The sequence below is a fragment of the Girardinichthys multiradiatus genome, chromosome 21 (genome assembly GCF_021462225.1).
Source record: "Girardinichthys multiradiatus isolate DD_20200921_A chromosome 21, DD_fGirMul_XY1, whole genome shotgun sequence".
NCBI lineage: Eukaryota > Metazoa > Chordata > Actinopteri > Cyprinodontiformes > Goodeidae > Girardinichthys > Girardinichthys multiradiatus.
In genome coordinates, this window is record NC_061813.1 from 28,040,975 (window position 1) to 28,058,716 (window position 17,742).

Genomic DNA, 17,742 nt, shown 5'->3' on the forward strand with positions numbered 1-17,742 from the left:
AGTCGCGCTAGTGGGGAAGACAAAAAAACCCAAAAAAAAAAAAAACCGTCCACCATTGTCATTAACCAGCTGCCTCCGACTGCAGCTACAATTTTCGTTCTCATGCAAAAGAGAGTTTGAACAGCAATAAGAGAGAAAGCATAAGAGTGGACATCTCTGTTACAGAGGTATGTATTATAGTAAATATCTTGTTTTTATTTTGCGGAACATTAAATGCCTTAATGCTGGGCTAGGCCTCGGTGTAAAAGCGATTGAATCTTACCCTGCCGCATAGAGTCGTATTGTGATGCTGTGGTGTCCTCTGTGCTGTCGTGGATAATGTTCTGGATGTATTAACGCCTTTTTATGTTAGATTTCACTTTTAAGCCTGCTTCCAAAAAGCGGTTGTCAGAGCCGGAGCTTTAGCAGATCAAGCTAATTGCTATTACTAGCCACAGCTGATTACCAAAGAGCATTAGCTTTCTTACTGTTAGCTAATATTTATCAGTGGCGTATCAACCGTGTTTATAAATAGTTTTTTGCACTAGTCATGCGAACTTCAAGTTTTTGTTTCTTGTGTCTTTAAAGGTCGTCGTAAAGCTACCGTTAGCAAGAGAAAATCCGCAGTCTTAAAGTTACCACTACTTTGTTTTTTGAGGTCATTTATCTTTTGTGAAACATTGTTGCTGTTTTTTCACTGGTGTGTAGCAAATTGTTTCTGCTATAAATGTTACATTAACCCGTGAGACTTTCTGGAAGTTTCTGTTTATCTGATCGGGGGCTTTTTACACGATGCCACGCTGCTTCAGGCGTGTGATTGGCCTATTGGTGCTCATTTAAACAAAGCCTGAAGATATTTAGTAGTTTTCCATTTGGCAGCTCCACGATTAAGTTTAAGCAATTGTGATTCATCTATGCTTTTCTAGCTGGGATGCCTAATGTTCCAAACAGGTTTATTATTATTATTATTATTATTATTATTGCTCATGTTTGCCAACTGAGAAAAGCCCCAAAGGCAATGGGGATATCACAGTAAAAAAATGATTTAAGATGAATTCTTTGAGGATGTTTACAAACTCCAGGAACTGATGACATGTTTGGGATTTTTACTCTTGCTTTTTTAACCTTTTTCCAATATTTGCTTGATGAAATATTTAATAAATGCGGTGTTTGCTTTTGAGAAAAATTATTAAAACCAATTATCCTGTACTTAATTGCAATTTAGTTGAACTTTTTAATGTAATTGGTGTACTGAAGCATACTTATAATGAATTGTTTTAACATAAATATTTGTTTTTAAGATTGACTAAGCAGAAACAGATTTGTATTCTAAATTATATATATTTTTTGTTTTTATTGTTAAAAACTAGGACAACATTTTGCGAGATAATTTTACTTCTCTATCGCCCAGCCAAACATTCTCCATGAACAGAAAGGAGTTATTTTACGTTGAAAATGACCTATATTCCACAGTTCCTCTGAAATGACACCTACAGTCCTCACCACACTCATATTTGTTTGCAGGGTTTACTGTTTTACGTGCTTGGAGACTTCTACAGATATTAGAAATAACCTTAAACCCTTTAAGCACTTATCAACATTTTCAAGGTTTTATTTTTTATTGCCAAACCCACACAGAAAATTTAACAGTATAGATCTTGGGATGAAAGTAAAACAAAAAAGAAACGTTTTTGTTGACTGTGGTTTGAAAGCAAATCTTTCCCTGCAGTTTTTCATATAGAAAGTACATACACTGCCCTTATTTATACGATTCCATAGCCTTTTCTGCTTCAGCGAAAAAGTTTCTCATGATGAGAGTATTTTATTTAGGTATGTGCAGGCCTGCATGTTTTTTAGTATGAAACAAATTGAAGAGAATCAATGAATAAATAACCAGTATAACTGAAAAGGGCAGTAAAGTTAGTGAAACCTAACCTTCCCCATCTAGAAAGTTGTCACTGTCATTTTATAATGATTTATTACGGTATTTCCAGTAATTATTTCTTCTTTTTTTTTTTTTTGCGGCACAAGAGGCCTTTAATTTTCAACAGTAGGTTGACAGAAAAGAGGGCAAAGAGAGGGGGAGACATTCGGCAAAGGTCGCAGGGTCCGGGAGTTGAACCCGGGACAGCCGCATCGAGGACTATGGCCTCTAAACATGGTCGCACGCTTAACCCCTACACCACCAGTGCCGCCGCACCCCCCAGTAATTATTTCTAAATGAAAATTAAGTGTCATCTTGAATTTAAAAATTCAGCACAATCTTTTTGACATTCAGCATTGTTTTATATCCCTTTGGTTTTGTACAATTAGCTACAAATCCTCGTTATTTTGTTCTTGAAGTATATAATAATCTGCTATCATTTCTGTTAGTGCTGCACAATACATTGAATCACAGTCGTCATTGCAATATCAACCTTTGCATTATCCCAATCTAGAAATGCCGCTTTATCCAATGTTTGGTTGGATTTCATATTTTAAGTGCTATGCGTTCACACTCTGCCTACCAATAATATATTCAGCCAGTTGCAGGGTCTCGGACAGCCCCCTGATGCACACTAAATGCATATTGTCATTGGCTAAGATGCTAAATATCAGAGAAAATTGTTGGGAAATTGCAGTTATGGAAACTGTGCAGGTTTAAATCTTTTGCATATTCAAGATTTGATTGCTTTTACTATGAATGCAATTATTTTCCTTTTAAATTTTTAAATAATAACTAATATTCTCATTGTTTTAATTTTATAATGGTAACTTATCTAAAAACATCCGGAATTTAGAATAAGTGTTTTTGTATACAGTTAGCAAATTTATTTTCTTGTGTTTTTAGCTGGTTTTTGCTTCAATTATAAATTACAGCAAATTTTAAATGGACGAGTACAAAGAAAACTATTGCCTTTTCTTTTTTAAATTGAGGGTTTCATTGTATATTGGATCAGTTAATACGTTTTCTTCAGATCTACTTTCTACAAATGTTTGAATCAATTAACTTTTGGCCGTTTCTGTAGTCATGCCTGACAGAAAACTGAATTTTTTTTTTAGGTATATAGTCTATAATTGGAATGGAAAGTTCATGTAAGTCCCAGTTTAATGACTTGGATTGTATTGTAGTTTTCACAGACAGTACAACCCATTACTGAAAATTATGTCATTACACAACTTATTTCCTCAAAGCCTGAAACTGTCTTATTTTGTAGATTCTTCAAGTGAAGTGTCCTATTATTATAAACGAATAATAACTTCATTTGATTGAATCGGAGAACATCGTGAAGCCACAGTTGAACAGTGGAGTGATTTAAAGATTGAAGACAAAATTTGTAAATAAAAGGTGAAGGCAAATTTTACTACAAAGGAGCTTTGGCTCATTGATATGTTCTCAAGCAATTATCTTGCTGCTATGAGTCGTTTCAGGTGCAGGGCGTGGGTTTTATTGTCCTGTTCTCAGCAGTAACCTGGTTTTCTTTTCCTTTCTGCCAGCTGCGGTTTGCGTTGGATCCTTCCTGCTCTCTGTCGTTTGGTGCGGTGCTCTTGTCTTCTTAATGTCACATTTGATGTGGTGTTGTGGATATTCTCGAGCACAGGCAACCCTTCTAGCTGTTTTATTATGTCAGTCACCTCGTGTGTAAAATTAGGAGTTAAGGTTGAAATCTTGGAAACTTACTTTTAAATTGAAACCCATTTCATGTGCTCACAAAAACCGAAATGCTAAACTCTTATCTTGGTCTGTTGATATAGAAGTCCTCTGCAGCTAATTAACTGGTGAGTTTATGCAGATGTTTAATCTTAAAGTTAGTTTATAAGTCATTGGCTGTCTATAGGGACACGATGTAGACAGTTGGATTCTAATCTGAAACCTTTTATTTGGTTTTTATTATCTTAATTTTTTTATAGGTCGTGTTTTTTTTTTTTTTAGATTTGACCGGAGCAGTCATCTTTAGCAAGGACAATATCGCTAAATGCTGAAAGCAGTATGATGGATAAAGTATGTATTTTGCTGGTGACAGGCAGTCGTGATATGTACAAGGATATCATTACTTAATCAGATGTTTAATGTCAGGACTTACCAAATTACTTTAAAAAAATTTCTTAAATAAGGGCAATAATAACTTTTATGTAATTATCCAGCATTTCCAGATTCAGGGCTGCTTGTTTAAGCACAAATATTTGAGTCTGTAACAATATCCTTGTTATTTAACAGATGTACTCATAGAGTTTAAAAACACATTACACATAATGAAGAAAATCACGCTAATCTTGCATTGCAGATTCTTGTAAAATAATTGTAATAATTCTTTGTCGGTTATTTTAATAACCTGAGTTTTAATGTAACCTCACTTGTTGCATAATGGCACCCTTCAAAGGGAAAATTCATCTGGTGCACCACTGTTGCTCAGCTGGATAAAACGTCATGAGCAGATGTTGTCTTAGTCTCTTGCTGCTCGACTTGCCTGGAAGTGTTTGCTTGTGTTGATTCCCATTTCGTTGCAGCTGCATAAAATAAAAAGAGCATTAAGATTAGACCAGACTGCAGATTTCCCTATGTGAACTTTCGTCCCTATGTGAACTTTCGTCCCTATGTGAACTTTCGTCTGTGTGCTGACCTCGTAAACATGTGGAGTTCTTGCTTTTGATTGACTTACAAAGCCGAGTAAGACTGATAACATATTTACCCAAACAATCTTATCTGGCTCCTTTGAATTAAAACATTATTGATACACTGATGTTTTATCCTTTAATTACTATGTCTTAAACTAGGCCATCTGCACTGTGGATCAGCCTCACCTTTGACTTTGTGTTTGGGTTCTTTTACTTGTCTGCGTTCCTACAGTGTCAGATTTGTTATCAGGAAGTAAATCTGGGAGTCCTGGTTTAAGCCATTGCTTTTTTTTTTATAAACCACATTCTCAATAATAACATTGGGTGGAAACAATTTAAACATACTAACAGTAAAAACAAAGTAACTACTACTTTAGTCTTTCATGTTGCTTTTTACAATTGCTTTAATAATTTAAAAGCTTTTTTAGGGGCTATCCCTCGGTAATTAAATCTCCTTCCCCGTGCTCTTTGTTCTATTCTGCTTTGTTTGGCTCCCACTAAAAATGTAAATTATTTGCTTTTCTAGTAATTTGTTGATCTTTTTTGGTCATGTGTATTTCAGTTACAAAGATCTGTTCTGCTTAACCTGGACATTATAGGACAGACTGAGGGCTCCAGCCTTTTTTTAGCATCTGTTCTGTTTTCCGTGAAAATGCATATCAGCATATTGCAGCGTATTCCTTTTAAGGGAAGTTTGTCTCAGATACCAATCAGTTACTTTTATGAAGCTGCATATACAGCATCCCAGAATGTTTCTTGAAAACTTTGTAGCTTAAAAATGCTGTAATTGTACCGCAAAGAATTTACTTACCAATGACTTTTGGGACTCTGAATTTTCTTGAAAGCACCAGATATTTTGTCCCAACCGAATATTCTGCAGCGTTAATATGATCATCTAAGAGGCTCACCAATTGCAGTTTTCTGGCCGATTACCAATATTTTGACCTATGATTCCGTTTTTGGCCTTATCGATTTTTTAAATTTTTTTACTATTATTATAACTAAAATTGTCAGGTGTTATAAGGTCATAATACACCTTCAAAGTTCCAATCTTATTTCATTGAAATACAATGAACAATACCTGTGAAATAATACAAACTAGTTTTAACTGCACACGAGGCAGTGCTCAATGTAAATGAAAAGCTTAGAACATTGCAGTTTCTTTTGTCAATTTACACATGGTAAAAAGAAACAAAACTTGCGCAACAAGTTAGACATGTAGATAAGATCGATGGATGAGATCGGTTTCACTTGTATCGGCCAATTACAGATCTCCCAAAAGTAAGGGAATCGGGGCCGATCGATTGGCTGGCTGATCAATCGGTGCACTTCCAGCTCATTTATCATGGAATTACCTCTGGGAAGAAAGCCAATGTATAGTTTTGATGTGTGTCACTCGAAATGTGCATAGCTTTAGCATCCGCCCGTCCATCCATTTTCCATACCTGCCCATCCTTGCAGCGCCATGGAGGGTCTGGTGTCTACTTCCAACGGTCACTAGGCTAGAGGTGGGGGACACCCTAGACAGTTTGCTAGTCACAGCCATGCAGGCAAACCCTCACATCCTAAGGGCAATTTGCAGAGACCAGTTAGCCTGACATGCATGTTCTTGGACTGTTGGAGGAAGCCAGGACCCAGAGACAACCCGTTCTACATGGGGAGAACATGCTAACTCCTTGCAGAAAGACTCCAGGCCAGGGTTCAAGCTTGTAACACTTTAGTGCAGTTCCAGTTATCTTACAAAACCCTGCAGAGAAAGTACTCTTTCATTAACTTTACACTTTGCTTTGAACGGTCTGTCTCTCACTCTACAGTCTCTCTTTCACTGTGAACATCATTGTAAACTGTAAACAAAAATACTTTGTTGTTAGGGAAACCCAGATTAGACCACCATAAGTAGACAGAAAACCTGTATCATGGTTGAATTTAATCGGGGACCCAAGCTGGCATTAGATCGGTACTAGTATGGGGTCCAGTGGTTGGAGACGCCTTCCGAAAAAGACAGAAGTCATGGTTAGTCGATAGGCCTTGTATCTCACTGAAAAGGGATTAATAATCTGCATAAAATGCTTCTTCCTTCTATATTAGACTTACCCTTTTCATGATTAAATCTCAGTTCAGTTCATTCTTGCAAAGCATCATTTTAAACAAATCAACATGTGTATCCTTCTCTTCTTGGGCCATGCATGGCATTCAGTAAAGGAAACTTATTTAATGGATCAGTGATGGCTACAGGGCCTGGGGAAAAGATGCATTTTAAGGGACAAATCTGTCTTATAAAGGAAAACAATCACTTTCTGGGTCATTTCAATGTTTATATTGTCTATATTAGGATGTAAAAGTGTGATCAGTGTTGACTCAAATAATTTGTTTTATCAGTAAATGGTAAGTTTAGCTGACAAAAAGCAAAACATTGGTCTGAATTTACACCCTGATGCAGCCATACGAAAGTGCCTGAACAGGTCAGTGCCTGAACTGTGGGCCAGACTGGACTCGCTGGTTGGCACAAACATGTGCCAGACAGTCCCCAGCTCCCCGCAAATAACCCAAACACAATCTAACAGCAAAGGCCACAGGTTATATATAGCAAACAAACAGAACAGAGCGTGCTGATATCTGACTCTCTTGGTTGTTTTCTTTCTTTTAGGATTCATAGAGGACATCTTACATAATGTAGTTTTGAGGTTAATCTACATTGTTGTGTTTTAAAATGCACGCTTGTCACCTCTCTGTAATTTTAATTTTTCTTTAGGTTAAGGTTTACCTGAACTTAAAAGTACATTTGTCCTGTGAGCTGTTGCATAAACATACACATTATGTTAAATCTATCCTGGTTTTATACTTAAATACTTAAATGTAAATTCATTATTAAATAAGAAAAGCAGCTTTATACACTGGTTCAGGTTGAGTTACTTACTTTGTATCAGACATGTTTTGTCTTGTTTTTCAGAAGTTTCGTAACTCCTTGATTTATGGTTTTACAGTGAACTTCAAAATAATTAAAAGGAAAACCTCTTATAGCCTCAGGCTTAAAAGATATTCTCAATTGTGTAATTTTGCTTGGGTTGCAATAGCTGAGCTGTTGTCTTTCCTGCATCTTTGGTTTACTATAGTGCAACAGCATTGGGTGTCTCCACCCTTAAATGTGATGTTCTTCTCTGATCTGGAGTGCAGGAATCATGCAGGCAACTCATGACTTTGCTCTTTTGCAGTTTGTTGAGCTTAATTTAATCACTTATAGTTCGTAACAAAGCTTATTTCTTCCCACAGAGGCCAGTCAGAAGAGCCTGAACTAAATCAGCACAAAATCAGACAGAACCATGGTGGAATACTACCAGATATTGGGAGTCCAAAAAAATTCAACGCAGGAGGACATCAAAAAAGCGTAAGTGCTCAAGTGTTTGCTGAGCTGACAGTGTTGTCAGCCAGTTATGGCATGTGATTAGGAAATGAGGTACCTTTTAAAGATGGACAAGCTCGCACAAAGGAAAGATGAGGACAGACACTGCAGTCTTTTAGCGGCATCATCTTGCTGTAACTCTTGGGGGGAGTCTAGTGAACAGCACAGTTCAAAGTAATTGTATTTCCTCACTGGTTTCTTATGAACGGACGAGGAAGGAATGTTTCTAAAGCTGAAGAATCATAAAAATGTTATGGACAGAAAAAAAACTGGTTATCTGCTGGAAATAGGGATGGGCATTTATCGTATCGTTATTAATGTTTGAACACTCCCAAAACTGGCTGTATTGTTGGAATTATTTTTACAATTTTTAAATTCAAAAATACTTTATTAATCCCATGGGGAAATTAAATGTTGTTGTAGCTCATGTTATGCAGGTTTCTTCAAAGAGTCGTTGTAAATGCTGATGTCTTTGGGTAGGAAGGATCTCCTGTAGCGTTCTGTTTTACAGCAGATCTGAAGAAGCCTCTGACTGAAGACACTCTGTTGTTGTAGGACAGTCTCATGAAGAGGATGCTCAGGGTTCTCCATAATGTTCTTCATTTTATGAAGAATCCTTCTTTGCACAATGATCTCCAGAGGTTCTAGAGGAGTCCCCAGAACAGAGCCAGCCTTCTTTATCAGTTTGTTGAGCTTTTTTAAGTCCCTGGTTCTGATGCTGCTTCCCCAGCAGATGATGGCAGAAGAAATCACACTTTCCACAACAGATTTATAGAAGATATGCAGCATCTTGCTGAAACAATTGAAGGTCCTAAGCTTCCTCAAGAAGTACAGTCTGCTCTGTCCCTTCTTGTAGACACCACTCTCGAGGTTTAGGATTTGGTCACTAAGACCTTTCTCAGGTGTAATCGGAAAATCCTTGCTTTATTTTTGCTGCCCTGAACTTGTCAGAGTTGCGTCTTGGACAATGTGTTTCGATGACAATAAAAAGAAAACTTTGGTTTTTGTATGGATTGCTAGGCAAATTAGGTTTTCATTTTCAAATTGTAATACTAACTAAATATTGACAACTGTTTTGTCCTTACTACATTAAAGCCAGTTCACAAAGCTGAAAGCAAGGGAAACGAGACTGATGAATATAAGCAAGAGCATAGAACTCCAAAGCATAGAATGTGCCTTATGGACGATCCTCTGATCTCCTTGCTTTGGTAGATTGTCAACAACTTTAATTCTTCATGACCTTATATGTTTTTATCACCCGTCCATAGTTTTACAGCCTTTTGGAAATCTTAGTGATGATCTAGGGTCTACATTCTCTTGGGAGTACAAACCAAGACTGATTATTAAAGATGGTAACGCTTACGCTGTTAATCACTCATAGTTGCTACAAATCAGTTTGCCTTTGCTTCAAAATATTAATTTTACAGCAGCTGCTCTTTGTCACGCACACTCTGCTCCTGATTTAAATGATAACCTCTCACATCAGGGAGGCTTGGGAGGATTGTAGAATTTTGGTACTTGTAGTTCTTAAAGAGAAAGGTGAAAGGTTAAAATCAGAACTAGTAGGTTAGAACTTCCTGCAAATCAGGCACAAATCTCTGACTGACACATCTCTACCTTATTGAGCTTTTTAAGTATGTATATTTTTGCTCTTTGGATTGTTTGCAGATACTAGCATAGAAATGTCAGACTTCATCAAAACTGCTGACATTTCCCAAAGACCTATTTGTTATGTTAATTAGATTTATTAATAATTTAATTAGAGCTCTGTTAATACTGACCTCAGTGGAATGTAGACGGAATATAGATTACGCAGATAAAGTCTGCACGTGATTTTGTTTCCCCTAGTGAAGTGACTGATTGGGATGTTACACAATTATCAAGCAGTCTGCTGTGTTTGCCTTGGCCTGGCTCCCTCCTCTGACACCTCAAACAGGCTTTTGACAGCAAGGTTATATTACAGATTACCAAAGATGTGAGCAACAAAGACTGCACGCTAAAAGGAGTGAATCCACTGGATTGTGCAAACCCCCCAATCCCCCCTTATTTTTAAAGTCCCTTGTCTTATCTGCAGCTTCTGTGTGTCTGCTGCTGCTGGGCTTAGAAACAAACAGCTGATGCAGCGTAAGCCGCCCTGCGAGGCCCACTCTGCTTGTCAATGCCGTTCAGTCTGTCTTTGTTAAATCCGCTCGGGAGGGCGGCATCGCCGTCTCTGTCGATTTGTGTTTGGAGCTGTCATGGCCGCTGCCCCCAGAAAAACACTGCGATGTGAACATCCATTTTCTCCACAGAGGGATGTCTTTCACACGTATGAGTAACTAAGTATACATTTATTCTGTTTTACAGTAAAATCATGTGGTTCTCAACATGTTTTATAATGAAATACTATCTGAAACGAACAAGCACACATTAAATGATCCTGTCATTGTTTAAAAGGTTTAAAAGTAAGATGGACTGTGTGAAATCGGTACACCCCATAATTTCAAAGGTTTTATGGTCTGTGTGATCTTGGCAGTCTCACACTGTTGTCGAGGAATTTTTGGCCCACTAATGTTTCAACATTCCTGTAGCTCATCGAGGTCAAAATGCATGTAGGCCATTAATTTATGCTTATTTAAGGGGTTGAAATGTGGACTTGATAGTTTGCGTCATTTCAGCACCTCAATTGTTTTCTTTTTGAACATGAAATGGATCCTGATAGATTTGCATTTGGTCTAAGGCAAACCCAACAAGACCAAACAAGCTATACATATCTAGTCTTCATCCAACTGTGCTGTCATGGACATTTAACTTCCTGATAGAGGCATATACAGTTTGTTTTTTGTGTTTGATCTGAGCATTTTTATTATTTGACCTCAGAGTGAACTTGCTTGAACATCCCCTCCTGAAAACACTGGCAAATATCTTGAATGTTTTCCACTTGTGGTTAACCTTTCTTATTAAAGAGAATTGCATCCCAGCTTGTTGGACAATTAAATCATTACCCTCCTCCCCAAATTGAGTGACTGTGACAAAGAAAACGTTTGCGAACGCTTGCGACTTCATATTTGCATAAAAAATATATTGAAATGAAATGGTTTTCTTTTAGTTAAAAAATCCTGAACCAGTTACTGAACAAAATAATTCAAATTGTCATCTCTGACTTAATGTCCAGGCAATTATTTGTCTGAAATCAGTACTGATATAATTTCCTCTGCCATCTGTGTCAGCTAGGCGTGAGCAGGTTCCCGGTATCAAGGTTTTAAATATTTATGGTTTCAAAAACCAAAGTTCTCTCCTATCATTTTTACACTTTAATGCCCTAATCCTCCACTGTTTGAAACGGAGAAACAGCAGTGCTCATCCTTTGGGTTTTCACTTAACACTGCCTGTGCAATAAGTACTAGAAAGAAGTGTTTGTTAAAGACTAATTGCCTAATTTAAAAAAGTAGAAACTATTGTTTTTTTGTTTTTTTAAGTGAAGCCTTATATGCGAGTTCTGTTCTGTAATGTCAGCCCTGTTTGTTTTCATTCTGACTATTTTTTGTAAGGACTATAACACATTGAAACACTTTGATAAAGGTAGCAGGTTTCAGTCCAACAGAAGATGAAGACATTATAATTTCCCCTTTTATACATCTAAGTGTCTTTAGCATGTGTATCAGATTATTTATTTTTTATTATTAAACACATTCTGGTGGTTTATGTGTTTTTATAGACCAAGAATTTGTTGTGATGCATTATATGATCATCGATCAGAGCCAGTCATCGGAAAACTGGCCGATTCAAATCTTTGATAAAGTTGATCGTCCCATCTCTGTGTTACTTATTGTTCTTAGCATATTTTTCTACTGAGCTATACTGTGTATTTTACCTGTGTGCTTTTTCTTTCAGTTACAGAAAATTGGCATTGAAATGGCATCCAGATAAGAACCCTGACAACAAGGAAGAAGCAGAGAGGCGGTTCAAAGAGCTGTCAGAGGCTTATGAAGTCCTGTCCGATGGTAAAATTGATCTATTTTAACTTCAAATGTTCTCAGATATTCTGTTTTTTTTTTTTTATCCTTGATGTTTTGAAAGACTTTACCCTCTATGCTTTCCTGCTCTTTATTATTCAGGTTTTGTTTAGGGGGAAAGGGGGCTGTTTTGATTTTGTGTGGCAATATTTCTAAGCATTTTTGGAAGTATGCATTTACTTTGGAAAATATGTCTGAAAGATGTGAAACAATGGTTACAGATTTATTTTGTTTTTAAGATGCTTAATAATGAACCACTTTTTTTTTTTTAGGGTGTTTTCTCACTTGTGGTGTTCAGTGCGTTGAAAACAACGTCGGCTTGTTTCGGTTCGTTGGTGTAGATGTGAACACAGTAATCACGCTAGGGTGCCGACAAAAACAACTGTACCGAGACCGTTTGGAAGAGCTGGTCCCGGTATGGGTCCAAACAAACTAGAGCGGTTTGTTTATGGTGTGAATGTGATCCCATCTCAATCAGACACAGGAACCAGGTGTATGGTGTTGGCTTGAGCCAAATGCCTTTCCGTATAGTCAGGTTAGCGTTGCATTGTGGGATGTGGTAGAGTAAAACAAACTAATAAACGACGCGTCTTTTTCCTGAAGCATAAAGCCCGATGCAACTTTCAGGACTTCTTCTTAAGCAAGTGAGCTCACATTACCACCATTTTATATTCTTTACATCGGCTAACAATAGATTTTAGGGTTTGTTTTCAAATCCTCACACTAAAAAGCCAGGCCCCATATTATTCATCTAATCTGCTAACAAAATATACTGCTGCTTGCATTTCTAGTTGTTCTGCGCACCAGGCTAAAGACAAAGGGGGGCAAAGCCTTTCTGTCCGTGGCTTTAAACAGGCTTTCTGCTGTTATTTTAGTTTTTGCTTCCTGTATTTGCATCTGGTTGTCCCGCCTCTGACGCATCCGACCAATAAATAGAAAGTTTTTCATGTGGTTTGTAGTCACAGGTTTTGGTGCGGTTGGAGTTTTATGTGTGTGGAAAGGAACCGATCTACCGAAAAAACGTACAAGTTACCAAACTGATCAACTGATTCGGACCAAAGTAAGCGAACTTTAGGTGTGGGGGAAAAAAAAAAACACCCTTAAAGGAGTTTTCGATTAAAGCTTCACTTTGTGTTTATGGGCAGTTAAGTTTATTTGACTTTTAAAAATATTTAGTGAAATTGTTTTTCTTAACAAAAGGAATGTGCAGCTTAAGAGCGAAATCAACACCCTGCAGGGTAAAAAAGGAAAATGTCTCTTCCAAACTTCTTTTTGCAGCCCTACTGACATACTGCAAACTGTTTACTAAAGTATGGAAGCACACCTCTTGAAAAACGCAACCCACAGTCAAATTGTAGTTTCTTTAATTATAAGGTGCATTTTGAAAAGGTGTACTGCTGTTGGTCGCCTGTGGAGAACAGCGCGAATCCAGTGATCAACGTCACCGTGGTAAAAGATGCCTGCGGCTGCAGTTCTTGAGAGTTTTCATCACAGTGTCAGGACTGTCACAGAAAAGTGGTGGTTTCCTCCAGTTTTAGTTTGGCACATGCCGACCAGCTCTGTTTGGTCTGTAAAGGTCATCAGTTAACCCCCTATCATGGATAAATTGATGCCTCACACTTTGATCTAGAGATGGCAAAACAAAGAAATTAATGAAAAATCACTATTTGCTAAATGTAAATGCAGATGGTGGTATTGGGTTGTTAAGCATTAGAACCTCTTGAGTATCATAGAGTTTGGTCCTTTGTTCTAGTAACATAAAAAACTGGAATTTTCTAAATTACAATAATAATAACATGAAGCAGGAAAACCTGATTAACTGGAACCGCAATAAAACAACATATTTTGAACTTGACTATCAACATTTTATCAAAGGGTAAACATGCTGCTGTTAGTCTAGCACTTGCCACCTGTTGACATTTAGTCTGTATATTAGTCAGATGTGTCCGGGGCCGGAGGACCAAATGTAAATGAGTAAGAAGAGGCTGTGTTCTGGTCTAGAACAAAACACTGAGAACTTAATCATACTTTTTAAAGAGCATACCAAATTCATTTTCAGAAGATGTCCTGAAAGTTGCATCGGGCCTTATGCTTTAAAGAAAGATGGGCAGCCTTTTGTTTTACTCCGTATCCCATGATTCAACGCAAACCCAGCTACAGGAAGACGTTTGGCTCAAGCTTGCAGCGTACACCTGGCAGCTGTGTCGGACTGAGGTGGGATTATGTTTGCAACATAAACAAATCGCTCTAGAGTTCATATGAAAGACGAAGCCACCTACAAACGGTCTCGGTACGGTTGTTTTGGTCACCACCCTAATGTGATTACTGTGTTCACATCTACACAAATGAACCGCACCAAGGGGAGAAATTAACAAGAGTTGGTTTTAAATGGGTTAAATGTCTCAGAATTTAAATTTAAATAGGCAAGACTTGATTTCTTATAAGCATAAAGCCATTAATATTCTTCTCATTAGGCGTAGGTTCACATAAAGTATAAATGAGCCGTTTTAAGGTTATTAATCAAAGAATTTAGGATACAAAAAGAAATAACTTAAAACCCATTGATACTAGATAAAACCGTGCAGTATGGGAGTTTTTGTCATAGTTAATTTTCCAGATTATCTTTGCTTTCTTTCCCAGAAAACAAAAGGAGTCTTTATGACAGGTATGGAAAAGATGGCCTCTCTGGAGCAGGTAAGGAATCCCCTTTCAAAGTGACTTAATCTTAGTGTTATGGAGCAACCTGATGAGGTTTAGACAAATTAATAGAAGTATTAGACTTTATTTTTCATCTTAGTTCTTTGTTGACATGCTGACACATTATATTTGCAGTGATCTCTCTAGATTGTCAAACTTTTTCTGGAATGTCTCACAGGAAACCATTACAATAACTTCAGCCATCCCGGCTTCACATTCCGTAATCCAGACGACGTTTTCAGGGAATTCTTCGGTGGAAGAGATCCGTTTGCAAGTTTCTTTGGTAAGGCCACCTCATTATGCTCTGCAGACCCATGGCCACTAACTCGTCGTGTTTCAGAAATGGAAAAGAGGTCGACTACATACATGCACTGGCTCTAATAACCTTGTAAAATGTATGTGGGCCAAAATCAACACCTGTGGTCTGGAAACCCTCTGAAATGTCATTGTTTTTTGTATGTAAAGCAACATGTTCTATGACCTGGGTAGTTTTCCTCTTAGCTGGGTTGTTCCTATGGTGTATGATGCAGCTTTAGATGTAGGAGGAAAATCCCAGTGCTAATCCCTGTGCCGAACACCCAACACTCTTCCCAACAGGATGTAATCTGCCAATAAATGTCTCATGTAGATTCAGTGCTGGCTAACCTTAGCATCATTACATAACCTCCTCCATTTAGCAAATATTTTGACCTTTACTGTAACATGATCTTGAACCTGCTTTAAGATAATTGACTTTCTATCATTGAAAAGTCAAGAATGCTCATTTTACTGCAGGAACTGTAGGTTTGTTGATGTAAACATATTTAGTTGAATAGAGGTGCATTTCCCTCAGGTCGACAGATATTTCTTATTTAACCTGACAGGGACTGTAAATGCTGGTCGAAGGTAATGGTTTAAGTCAGTTTCTGTCTATTCAAATCTGTCTCATGGTAATAATTAATAAGAAGGCAAAGTATCAGAAATGTTGTTTATATTAGAGGAGAACACATTTAGTTCTTGTTTGAGGGCGTCTGGGTTCCGCAGAAGGCTGATTGGAAAGCATGTTGTACTTCACCTTGTGTCGCTCTAAATAAGGAGTTCAGACGCAGGCAGAGGATGGATTCGAGCATCTACATCACTCAACTGGAATGCATTCAAAAATAGCTTCCATGTTAAATCAAAAGCAGATGTAATAACGCTAAGCGTGCACTCAACTCCTGTCCGAGCGTACATGGAATATATTGATTAAAGATATTTTGTCCTCCTTCGAGATGCTTACATGTTTCAGTTGTGCTAACATGGAGAAGAGAGCGCGGTGGAGCTCAGCTGTTGTTGTTTACTCGTAAACAGTGTCCATAAAACAAGATGGCCAAGTCCCTGAGCAGAAGAGTGAGGTTCAGTTTCTCTTTTGACTTTAAATAGCCTTTATTGCATTTGTCTGACTGGTAAACTGTGATACGTTACCTTTAAAAAAAAGTATTCACACCCGCTTGAAAAAACTGTCCTTTACTCTGACTCCCCTTTTAAAAAAAAATCTACTTCAATTAATTGCCTTTAAAACTCACCTTACTTGTAAGTACACCTACATGTAGCTGAAGGAGCTGCAGAGGTTCATAGCTTAGGTGACCCTATTCGTTGTGCACTGCCTAAATCTGGCATTTATTAGGAGAAACCAAAAAGAGCTCCTGTTTGCCGTTTACCACACAGAATCTGTGACAAGAAGTGAAGATTGTTGTTCAGATGCTCTCCATTCATTATGAGTGAGCTTGAGACCTTTAATGGAACGGGTAAAAGTTTTAGATGTTGGTAGAGACACACCTCAGAAGACCCGCAGTTGTCTTTGCAGTGAAAAGTATTTCTGCAGAATACTGACCCCCCCCTCCTTTTTTTTTTTTTTTAAGAAAATGGAAACTAATGCAATGTTTTTCCATAATTATGCACTTTCTGTTGGTCCATTACATAAAATCTTGAATACTTACTGTATCAATATTTATCAGAAAAGCATAATTAGGGATGTTTAGACACCAACCCTCACGCTTCTGCTCAAAGAACTCGACATATTGTTTTAATCATCACTGTTTACTGTACATGAGGCTTAATTTGCAGCCTAAGCCAGAGAAGGTGTTTTTAAATCCCATCCACCCCTTTAGCTCCTAATTGTTGTGCAGCAGCTGGTTCTGTGGATCTTTGACTTAGCCACATCAGAGTGACCAGCGGCTTGCAGGGAGGAGGTGAAAGGGGCACAGTGTCCTCCTGAGACAAACACGGACTCACACTGCCATCCGGGCCAAGATGTCTGCCAGGAACAGCAGACACTTCTCCTGAAATGAACATGTGATGATTCGAGGAGGAGGAGAGGTCAGCTGACTCAAATCTGGGCTCTTTGTTGGTTTCAGAGCAGAAATGTGACAGAGCAGCTCTGTTAATTAGACTTTGGTCTTTTGATATAGACTAGTTTTGGTTTTTGTTTCCTGGCGAGTGTTAGTCTACCATGTTTGTTTTTTTTTCTATCTGTAATTTAAGGTCTGTCAGTTCACATTTGCATTGGTGCCCTCACTAAGGCCGCCATGTTTTCTTCCAGCAATCACTCTTCACTCAGATTTCCAAAAAAACTGAATCACAGTTCAAGTGTTAAACAACATTCCTTGCAGCTTACATTCCTCTCTTAAATTTCCACTGATGCGTAGCTTCTCTGCTAAAGCTCATTCTGAGGTCCACCTCAACAGAAACGCAGGAGACTTTTATTTTAAGCTGTTCTGTCAGAGGGAACAAGCAAACCTTTTTTTAATGCAGCCTTGCTATGTTCAAGGTTGAAGGAGTCTTCTTTCAGTGCCAGTGATTCCAGCCTTATCCTGCCAGGGTGACCCAGATTGGCAGCTCACAATTAGCAGAAGCTCCTCAGGGCTTTGGCATGAAAATTAGTCCGTGGCACTTAGACAGTTTTTAACAGATAACAGTGTTCCAGAAATGACTAATAAATGCTCTGTCATCCATGGGAGCTTTTATCCAATCAGCTTTTTGAGTCTTTTGAAAGCTCAGATTGTAGGACAAAAGGATGGATGGAAGTATGGACTGTCTGTCCATCTATCCATCAGT

The 17,742-nt window shown here is 37.9% G+C and overlaps 1 protein-coding gene across 1 annotated transcript in view; it reads left to right on the forward strand.

Annotated features, from left to right (window-relative positions):
• Positions 1-17,742, forward strand: part of dnajb6b (DnaJ heat shock protein family (Hsp40) member B6b) — a 33,492-nt gene continuing 15,750 nt past the window's right edge. The window contains exons 1-5 of the mRNA XM_047349533.1: positions 1-167; positions 7,846-7,960; positions 11,849-11,958; positions 14,611-14,664; positions 14,846-14,950. Coding sequence (XP_047205489.1) covers positions 7,896-7,960; positions 11,849-11,958; positions 14,611-14,664; positions 14,846-14,950 — 334 coding nt within the window. The 5' untranslated portion in view covers positions 1-167; positions 7,846-7,895. The remainder of the gene's footprint in view (positions 168-7,845; positions 7,961-11,848; positions 11,959-14,610; positions 14,665-14,845; positions 14,951-17,742) is intronic.